The following is a 10,575-nucleotide window of genomic DNA, read 5'->3' on the forward strand; positions in this document are numbered from 1 at the left end:
GAAAATTGTCATTTCTCTTTTCTTTTTATTTTATTTTTTTTTTCCTCTTTTCTTTATCACACCAATTAGTCTCAGTACAAAACCATTTTTTTCATTTCTTTCTCCAATTTTCTCTCACAACTCTCACGCACAGCATCCCTGTGCTCATCACCACAACACCGTTGACCCCACTATCACCGTTAGGAAAAGACAAACATTCGAAAATGATTAAATAGAAAAAGAATAAATAAATCTAAAAAAGTATTATTTAAATGAAATAAATCTGAAAAGATATTATTTAAATGAAATAGTGATAGTGAATAATTAAAATTGTGATGCTGATTGGAGTGCTTTAAAAAAGTGGCTCACCATAATAGAGAAAAATGATTTTTAGCTATTTTGACTAGTAAAATTTGGTGAAGCTACTAGAAATGCACTCTATTTGTTAATTGTTCTTTTTCTTTTCTCAAATAAATATTAATAAATAATTTAAATACATAACACTATTAAAAATACAAATATATTTTTCACTTATATGTTACATTATAACATTTTTTTGAACGAAAAACAAAAAGCAACTCCCAACACACCTCTCCTTATCTTGTTATTATTACTAGGAAAAATTGTTAAATTGGTATGGCAATTGGCTAAGGAGGTGGCTGACCACCCCACTGCAAACCCTTTTTTTTTTTTTAACAATTTTTATAGAGAAATGATCCATACACTCATTTCTCACAACAGCCCCACAACAAGCTGACGTGGCTAATAATATTTTATTTTATTTTTTTATTTTGTTTTTGTAAAAAAATAATAAAATATTACCAGTCATGTCAGCTTGTTGTGGGGCTGTTGTGAGAAATGAGTGTAGGGATCATTTCTCATTTTTATATTTGAGAATAAATTTGTAATTTCATAGAATTTTGTCAAAAAAAAAAAAAAAAAGGACTGAAATTTTGATGGAGACATACCACAAGAATTTATAAGATTTTAAAATTACAAGGTTATAGCAATTAGCACAAGTCACAAGGACCAATTCAATAATTTTTTTTCAATTTAGTAATTTTCTCAAGTTGTTAGGAGGAGATTAGAAGGACAGAAAAAAATTATGAGATAATAAATAAAGAAAATAAAATTAAAAAGAAGAAAATTGAGAGCCAGATAGCACACGTACTGACGCACGTGGCGCGGGACTCACCGCCAGAGTTTCACATAGTAACGCTTTCCCTCTCCACCTTTTTTTTTTTTTTTATAAGTCCCTCTCCACCTTTTTAGTTAATTAATACCCATCGCCACCCCCACCTCTCAACCTCTACACACTAACATCGGCGCTCGGAGGTTTTCTCTCTCTCTCTCTCTCTCTCTCTCTCTAGATAGAAGCCAGTATGTATCTCGTCCCATCTCTCTCTCTCTCTCTCTCTCTCTCTCTCTCTCTCAATTCGATTTTGGAGCTTCTTTTTTTTTTGCCCCAAAAAGTTTTAGGGTTTGGATAGTTGTTTGCGATTCTTTTTTTTTCTTTTACGATAGATTTGTTGGTTCAGAATCTTGCGCGTTCCGAGGACGAAGGTAAGTGGTAGTACATGTTATGGATTAATCAACTATTATAATTACTTTATTTTTGATTATTAATTGACCGAAATAATGTTAATAAAAATATATTCTTATAATATTTATATGTTTGATTGCTGTCTTATTAGGTCGTCATGTGCCTGCGAACGGTTTCAGATTATTTATTTGTTTATATTTTAATGCTTATATATGTATACATGTTTTATTTCTCTATTTAGACACTTGTTTGTTGATAATTTTGAGAATAACAATTTGTTTTAGGATGAATTAATTGCAGGTTTCGATGAATTAAAAAAATATAAGACTTTATTTCGCTATGTATATGTATCTATAAGAATCAAAATCTTAGCCATCACTTTGCCGAGAGGAAGGAAAAGCTATATTTTGTAATGGGTGTCAGATTTATACTTTTTTTCGGTGTTGTTTGCGGGTCTTATGGAATCATTTATTTGCATGGGATTGTGATTTTGTGCTCTTTTTTTTTTTGTTATTATTTATTTTAGGTTGCGGTGAAGATTCTGAGACAGCAGGAATTCTGTGATGGCTTCGAAGAGGATCAACAAAGAGTTGAAGGACCTCCAGAGAGACCCTCCCGCTTCATGCAGTGCTGGTTTGTTATTATACGCACTTGTCCAATTGGGTTGATTGTGTCTATCCTCCTAATTCTGCTTCAGGATTAGTGGGTTTCATGAGTGTTATTATTATTTGTAACACCCTAGAAAGTTAGTCTTATATTGGGAAGATAAATTGCCGGCATGGAGTGGGGAGATTATAAAGGAGCTCATTGGTATTAAGTCCCACATTGAATCCATACTAGGTGGGAAGGGAGTTTTAATTGTAACTTGATTAGTCTTTTTGGAGTAATAGTGCAGATATGACTAACGTCTTTCTACGTCTTCATTAATAGTATAAGAACCCAATAACACCATGCGTCACTGACGACATACTCCATGTCATGGACCCTAACCAGGACATTAGAGATTTGAGTGGGGGAGATTGTAACACCCCAGAAAGTTAGTCCCACGTTGGGAAGATAAATTACGTGTATGGAGTGGTTGGATTATAAATAAGTTTATGGGTGCTAAATCCTATATTGGTTCCTTATTAGGTTAGTATGGGCTTCAATTACAATTTGACTAATCCTTTTGGATTAATAGCACAAATGTGACTAGCGTTTTTTTGGGTCGTCAAATTATTGTAATGTACGTGAAGGGTGATAAACGTGTATATGAAAATACAGGAGGAGGAGAAGATGTATGACCATTTAAATTAAGCCTAGAAAATGTTACAATAACTACGAGGAAAAGATGGACAAAAATTGGATTAAAGTAATGAACAGAAGCAAGTAGTAATAACATTTGTAGAATAATATGCATGCTCTTAGAGGAAGAGTTGGATTGCACTCATCTCTGTTTGTGTATTAGTGGGTGTTTTGGTATCCAGTAATATGTTTGTGTTGACTATGAAATGATCAACATAAAGTTTTAATGGCTTTCACTTTGTTGTTTTCTTTTTTGCATAAGTGGTTATCTTAACAATAAATAAGTCTAATACCTTGTTCTCTTATGGTTAGATGGTTCGTTTTATATGGTGTTTATTTTTTACGATTTGTAATTCAGGGGTTTACCATGTTTGCAGGTCCTGTGGCTGATGATATGTTCCACTGGCAAGCAACAATTATGGGCCCAGCAGACAGCCCATTTGCTGGGGGCGTGTTTCTTGTATCCATTCACTTCCCACCAGATTACCCATTCAAGCCTCCCAAGGTAAAAGCTCCACTCGTGTCTTGATTCATATGCTTTATGCCTTAACCGTATTTTTGTCTTTGTGTGTGCATTTCTTCTCGTGACGTAATTGGTTTCACTACTTGAAATACTTGGATTGTGTATCGTTTGTTTGTCCTTTTATCTATGAAATGTCCTTCTATTTTCATTATTTACCTAATCATTTTTTGGGAAAAGGAGGGTGGGATGCTTGAATGTTGGACCTATTGGAAGGATTTTCTTGGGTATAGTGTGTATATAATACTACTGGCAGGAATTTGAGTTGGAGAGTGAACCGGGTGACCTTTGCCTCATGAGGTGTAGTCTTTGGTCAATTGTTCTTACTTATGCATTTACATGACCTCTGCTTATTTACGCTTTGGACAGGTTTCCTTCCGAACCAAAGTTTTTCACCCCAACATTAATAGCAATGGTAGTATCTGTCTTGACATCCTCAAAGAGCAGTGGAGCCCTGCCCTTACTATATCCAAGGTAATGTGCTTCTTTGAGTTATGTTATCCATATTTCTTGTTAAGTGTTATACATGAGATGCGATTCTTTAGGTTTTTGCAATAGTTGTGCATGGTTGACTGCAATTTCAAGTTTGTCCTGGACTTGGTGATAGCATGCCTGAGTTTTTGTTTGTTTAATTTGGTGTTGTATTAAAGCAGCTCTATTATATAGGTTGTCTTTGTGCTTGGGAAATGTTTAGATTTGTGGTTAATTTTTGTAATGTGCCATTATTGTAACAATGGTTTCTCGCAGGTCCTCCTCTCAATATGCTCACTGCTGACAGATCCAAATCCAGATGATCCTCTGGTGCCCGAGATAGCTCACATGTATAAGACTGACAGAGCGAAGTACGAGACTACAGCTCGCTCCTGGACCCAGAAGTATGCCATGGGCTAAGGCTCTTCTTCTGCATGAGGGAATATATCAATGCCTAAAGCAATCCTACTAGTAAATAAATAGATGTAAGCTGATCTGAAGGTTAAAGAACGCATTTGGGCTGTTGTGATGTCTCCTGTGTCTTGGGAAAAATTTAATGTGGGTTTCGGTAATCTGGGACATCTGACTTTAAGACATGGCATAGTTATATGGAACTTGGTGGCAAAATCATGTTTTTTTGTTGCATTCATAATTTCTGGTTTGTATTTTATTGTGTTTTTGGTTCTAAATCCGTACATTTACTAGCAGATTCTTTCCGCCTTGCCGACGATGAATTTAGACGAGGAAAGGCCATGGACAGAGTATGTGGTTGACATATGCATAGGGTGAATTGCTGTTTAATTCTTGAATATAATCAGCGATGAGATATTGATGCATGCTTTAAAATATGTACTGATTTTTGGTATCCCATTCCCTACCCACTTGAATTTTGGTTGGGTGATCGATTGCTAGCGGTGATGCAAAAAACTAGTATCTTCGCGAGATGTTCTACGGGTGCAAGGGCTATTTAATCCCATTATGCATGCTTTGGGAAAGGGTGGGTATAAAGATTTTTAGTAATTTTGTTGTCCGTATTTTTAGCCATTCGAGTTACACATGTGAGAGTGTTAATATGAAAGCAAATTTTGGGCAATCACCACCTATCTGTTTATGTAGATGGATTTCATAGGAATTCTTTCCCTAGCGGGAAACTGTTGGGGATCAGGATCTTGGGAAGGAACCTGCTTACGTTTGTTTTGTTATAAATCCCGTAGATCCAATCCATCGCTAAATCGGATTTCAGAATGAGTGCCTTCTTTTTCGTGTTTTGTTCTTCTTCAATTCTTTGGCATTGGATATTTGGATGGCACTTTGTGTTGTCAGAGCAGCTTCAATTTCTTGCTTCAATTGGGCTTTGCTGTCAAATGGGTCGCGCTATCATCTATTTGTTCGAATAATGTTTTGTATGCATGATAATGGCAATTTATACAACTTGTGTGGGCATTAAATGCTTAAGGACCACGGCGTTGGCAAGTGGGCCAATAGGCATGTACGGTACTTTGTCTTGTGTTGGGTCCTTTGTTTCTTTGCTGTCTTCTTCTGCCATAAATTTTACGATTTACCGTTAAAAGTAATTATAGTAGCATAGCTATCATTAGGGGCTACCATACTGTAAAATATCTCAACAGGACAAAGGCCGACAGCCAGTGGCTGCTTGAGCACACAGAGAAATACCCTGTTGGAGGCAGACGGCCAATTCTCATCAATGCAACTTTTTAAGTTGCGGTTATTTGTATGACTTAGATATTTAATAGGGAGGGGTGAAAGGTGGGCACTGCAGGTCTCTATCAAATGAAAATGGCCTCCTCTCCTCCTCCTCCTCCTCTTCTTCTTCTTCTGCTTTTAATGCTTCTCCAACAACGCCAACAGGTGTGGGATCCATATTTTAAGCTCTGTTATTTATTACTCCCATTTAGTATAAAAGGGTAAAAAAACAAAGAGAGAGAGAGAGAGAGAGAGAGAGAGAGAGAGATAGAGAGATAGAGATTGAGCGAGAGAGGCGTACGACGGGGGCAGAAGGAACTTAGGGGCAATGTCCCTTTCGTGTCCATATATAATTCCAACACTATTCTTTGGCCCTTGTCATTGTTTTTTTCTTTCCATCAATTTCCTCTACCCTCCAGCAATCACATTTGTCCCTTTCTTTATATGTAAATTATGTAATGTTCGTTTCGTGATATTTTGATGTGGCTTTTGGTTTTGAGGGATTAGTAAATTTGTATTTGCTAAATCCAAACATTTCAATGCCTCAATCATTGTTGCGTGCTAAAACTCTTATAAATTAAAATGCAATTTCCCGCTGATGATAGAGATTTTTTTTTATTTTTTATTTTTTATTTTTTATTTTAAAGTAGCAAGGAGGTTCTAGTTAATATAGTGTTTTTTTTAAAAAAAAAAAATCAAAAATTTGCATGGCTCAAGTTTTATCTAAAAAAAATATGTTGAAGGAGTCTAGTTAAAGGCTTTATAGGATGGGATTGGTTTTGGGTTTTCTTTCTTGCTTCACATCAAGTTTGAAAAAAGAGCAAGAGAGGAAATATATTTACCGTATGAAAATGTTTGGTGTACTATTATTTTTGCTATAACTCTTTACAAATTGACCTTCTTGTTCATTTTTTTTTAACCAAAGATCCGAGTATTTTATTAATCAAAAATCACGAACAAAAAGCTTTTACATTACAAAGCATAAGTTCTGTAAAATCATAGCCACATACTACGTTACATAATCATAGATACAAATAAAATTCTTACAATAAAATATTATTTATGACTTTCATCCTTCGTTAACACGTGTATAAAAATAGTTAAAGAGCAGATTTGTTCTAAGCAGACTAAATCTAAGACAAATGTAGCTAAATATCCAAAAAAATTATTCAAACCATCCGTGAGAGATAACTTATCACACGAACTATCCAGGCCGCGAGCTTAACTTACATTCATTACATAGATCGTCCATGAGGACAGATCTAAAGAGAATAAAACTCTTATTCAAAGTAAAAACACAACCAACAAACAACAGCAACGATCAAGAAAGAGATAAACAGTATAATACAAATCAGAATACGAGGTGAAAGGTACATAAGAGTAGGATGTAGAAAGGAAAAGAAACACTACTCCTTCCTCCTTTCACATATGCTTTCTTTCTATTCATATTTTATGAAAACAAATGTCCCTTAAATTGTTTGTTAAGCCAGTTTGTCAACATGTTAAATACTCGTACAGTCCTACTCTTTACACAATGTTCACTTATATTTAATCCACAGTAGAACACCTCTTTCTCATTTCAATAATTATTAATTTATTATATATTTACTCCACAGTATAACTACTATAACACTATATGTTGACTTCAAATCTTGAATTAACGAAACGTAGGGTTAGGGCTGCTCCTTTTCCTACTCCTCCTCGCCTTAACGTACGCGCCACACCGTTAAACTGTAGCTTTTTCTTCTTGGAATGATATAAAAAGTAATTATGACCTATCTTCTCCTTACAAAAGCTGTCGTGTCGACGCCTCCATCAGGCTCAGATGTACGTACCAACGCGTACTTCCACCCACAATATTTTACTCTTTCCGTCTTTCGTTACCTTCCAAATTCCCAATCACACATCAATTAATATGGAGCAGTGCTAGGGATTCATCCGAAAATATTGTTTGTCCATGGTAAAATTGTAATATTATTATATTACCATTTTAAATTTCGAAAATATTACTTCTCTCAATCATTACCCATTAATATATCATCATCAAGCAATGCTATGGTGAAGCAAAACTTCTGGATAAATTCCGGAAGCTTTGCTTCAATCATCATCTTCAACCAAACCACTCCTCAAATAAATTTCTCTTTCATTCATGCTTACAAAATTTAATTACGACCTAATTACGTACGCAAACCTCTGATTTTATTTTTCACATATTTTCTTAAATTATCACTCAATTTTTAGATTGAGACAATAATATCTTTCAAATCTCCAATGTCAACCAAAAAAAAAAAAATGACTACTTTTTTTTAACAAAAACAAAATCCCCCTATAATTTTTTTTTTTTGTTAAAAAAAAAAATCTAAAAATAATAATTAATAATTAAATAGGTAATTTGGCCCATATGTGTATGTGTGGGTGGTTAGGAGTTGCCAACCCCGGCCTTCAATTTTTTTTTTTTTTTTTTTTGTGTGGACATCTGTTATGAAATCACGTTGCATGCAGTCTTCTAGTTTGAGTACAGTACCGTAGTGATAATTGTAGTCTTTTAATTGTTGTGGTTATTTAAGTTTGAGTAGAGTCTATCTTTTATCTTCAAGAGTTAGTGGTTGTGTTAGTAGTCATTTCTATTTTTTTTAGTGGGTGTCTCTATGTTGTAGAAGGTGATTGTGAGATTATTTAAGTTAGTTATCTTTAAGTATTAGTTTCAATTTAAGAGTCAAGTTGTAATCTCTATTTAAAGAGTTGTTGATGGATAATAAAGGATGTAACTTTAATCTCAAATATTAATTGTGTTTTGAGAAGATTTAGATTTCTTTTAACGAATCTAAAAGATCTAAGTTACTTCAAATCTTAACAAATTATCCTATTACGTGATCGAAAAGTCATTGACGTAACATCATCTTAACCTTTAAAGTATTTTAAGAGAATTAAGTGAAATCTCTACTATATATTGTTGCCTTTAAAAAAGAAAACCAAAAAAAAAAAAAAGTCATTGCATAAGCAAGCATAAAAGGGATCTGGACTCTGGAGTGGAGTTGGTTGGAATTTTTTTTGTTGTTTTTCAATATTTATGCGAGAGAGATCGAGAAAAAATATAATAGAATTGCATGAATATTTTTATGGTAGTTGACCAGATTTGATGTGGAAGTTCCGAAACCCAAAGCAAATGTCGGATATATCGAAGACTACAAAAGTAAACAATAAATTAAGTCCGAATTCCCAATGCTCTTTTGTTCTCTCATCAAATTCACTTCTCCTCTCTCTCTCTCTCTCTCTCTCTTTCTCTCTCAATAAGTGGCGTGAACCAGGGGAGAGATATTTCAATTCTCTCTCTCTCTCTCTCTGTGTATAGGCAGGTAAAAAAAAAACCCGAAATAAGGGTGTCAGGCGAGGCAGAGAATCACGGGGCTTGGTATTCTCGATAAGAATCACACTTAGTTCAGAAAAGAGTTACTGCAGGGAAGGGAAGGGAAGGGGAAAAAGAAGAAAAGGAAAGGTCATGGAGATAGTAGTGATCAGTGAATAGTGAACAGTAAATAGTGAATACAACACATGTTGTTGTCTTGTTGTTGGATGTGGGAATTAATGTCGATCTCCAGGCGATCGAGAGTGCCGACAGTCCTCAGGACACAACATAAATTAGCAACCATATACTTATAAATAATCAAAGTAAAACAAAGAGACACCCCTGGCCTCGATCAATATATAAAAGTCTTAGAAGAGACACGGATCATATGATTCATATATATATAGTAGTACGTAGTAGTATTAATTAATTAGCTCCATCAATATATATATACACACAGAGAGAAAGAGAGAGAGAGAGAGAGAGAGAGAGAGAGACGATGAAAGTGACTAGAAACTGCATGCATTTACCCTATTCTTGGGATGATGTGCCACTCTCTTTGTCCTTTTGAAAGTGACTTCTCTCTACCGAGTTTACCTTTTTTTCTTCTCTCTGCCTCTCCCCTTCCATGTATAGTCGCTTTTCACCTTTCAGTTTTCTTGGCCCTTCGCTTTTTGCACCTCGAGGCATGCATGCATGCTCATGCTGTGCCTCCTACGCTCCTGGCCTACTCACTACTCCACCTCTCTAGTCTCTACCACTACTATCATCTCTTCTCTCCCAATATCACCCATTAATTGTTTTTCTCTTCTCTAATTCTCTTCCTCAAATTATCTTATAGCATAAATATGTATGTATCTTGATATTAAAGATCCACTTTCAAATATTGCCGTCAATTTTTGACACGAATTTAAAAATATAAAATTTGTGAGTTATGATTAGAAGGTTGATCAATTTTATTAAATATGTCGAGTTATAATTGTCATGAAAAACGACTTAAAACACCCCGCATCCGATGATATTAATTAGGTTACATATATGAATAAGTCAACCGTTACATCATGAGTATAGTAAATAGGTGCATCCTGAAAACGCGTCAAGCTGTAATTCCATTTCCGTGTCAACCTCTTCCAAAGTGAAATTATGATTATAAAATGAACAACATCTCACTCAAATGCCACGTTCCTTACGTTTTCTTGCGTACCTATAATGATGGGACCGCCACATTGATCAAGTTCTTAATTACTTAGATTTTTGAGTTTTTTTTTTTTTCCAAACCAACAAAATGAAAAATAAATAAATAAAAGGTTCTCCAACTCTTAAAAATTTGGTAAATTAGATTAACATGCATATTGTTTTTATTAGAGAACAGTACTCAATTAGAAGGATCAATTATATATCACGTAAATTGCGATTAAAAAAAAAAATTAAAATTCATTCATACTTATAAAAAGATCAGCTAGCAATATAGGATATAAATACAAAGTATATATACAATATATCCTTACAAAATAATAAATATTAAAAAGCATGATACTTGTTGGGTATGTCATGCATTCCGTACCTTAATGTTACGTGACAGTCAGGGTGGTTGGTCTATGCGTTCTAACAAACTACCAAACTACCAACTAACTCTAGGAGTTCTATCCATCTTTTCTTTTTCAACCCATTATTACGACTTATCACATAAAAAAAAAAAAAGAAAAAAAAAAAAGAAAAAAAAAGAAA

General features: G+C 34.4%; 1 protein-coding gene across 3 annotated transcripts; it reads left to right on the plus strand.

Annotated features, from left to right (window-relative positions):
* The first annotated feature begins 1,179 nt into the window (after nt 1-1,179).
* Nucleotides 1,180-4,467, plus strand: LOC133875132 (ubiquitin-conjugating enzyme E2-17 kDa). Of its 3 annotated transcripts, none has more exons than XM_062313146.1 (5): nt 1,180-1,314; nt 2,049-2,155; nt 3,184-3,311; nt 3,696-3,800; nt 4,074-4,467. In XM_062313146.1, the coding sequence occupies exons 2-5, from the start codon at nt 2,086-2,088 to the stop codon at nt 4,215-4,217; spliced, it is 447 nt and encodes a 148-aa protein (XP_062169130.1). In that variant the 5' UTR covers nt 1,180-1,314; nt 2,049-2,085; the 3' UTR covers nt 4,218-4,467. The 3 variants fall into 3 exon arrangements, with proteins under 3 accessions (XP_062169130.1, XP_062169131.1, XP_062169132.1); XM_062313147.1 differs by having other exon boundaries at nt 1,216-1,359; XM_062313148.1 differs by lacking the exon at nt 1,180-1,314 and adding an exon at nt 1,407-1,542.
* Nucleotides 4,468-10,575: the final 6,108 nt, after the last annotated feature.

Source organism: Alnus glutinosa, chromosome 8, assembly GCF_958979055.1.
Source record: "Alnus glutinosa chromosome 8, dhAlnGlut1.1, whole genome shotgun sequence".
Lineage (NCBI taxonomy): Eukaryota > Viridiplantae > Streptophyta > Magnoliopsida > Fagales > Betulaceae > Alnus > Alnus glutinosa.

Bases quoted from the DNA above. Each gene is read 5' to 3' on its own strand.
- LOC133875132 (XM_062313146.1), top strand. From the start codon at position 2,086: ATGGCTTCGAAGAGGATCAACAAAGAGTTGAAGGACCTCCAGAGAGAC. The intron at 2,156-3,183 runs GTTTGTTATTAT...CCATGTTTGCAG, and splicing joins TCCCGCTTCATGCAGTGCTG to GTCCTGTGGCTGATGATATG. The intron at 3,801-4,073 runs GTAATGTGCTTC...GGTTTCTCGCAG, and splicing joins CTGCCCTTACTATATCCAAG to GTCCTCCTCTCAATATGCTC.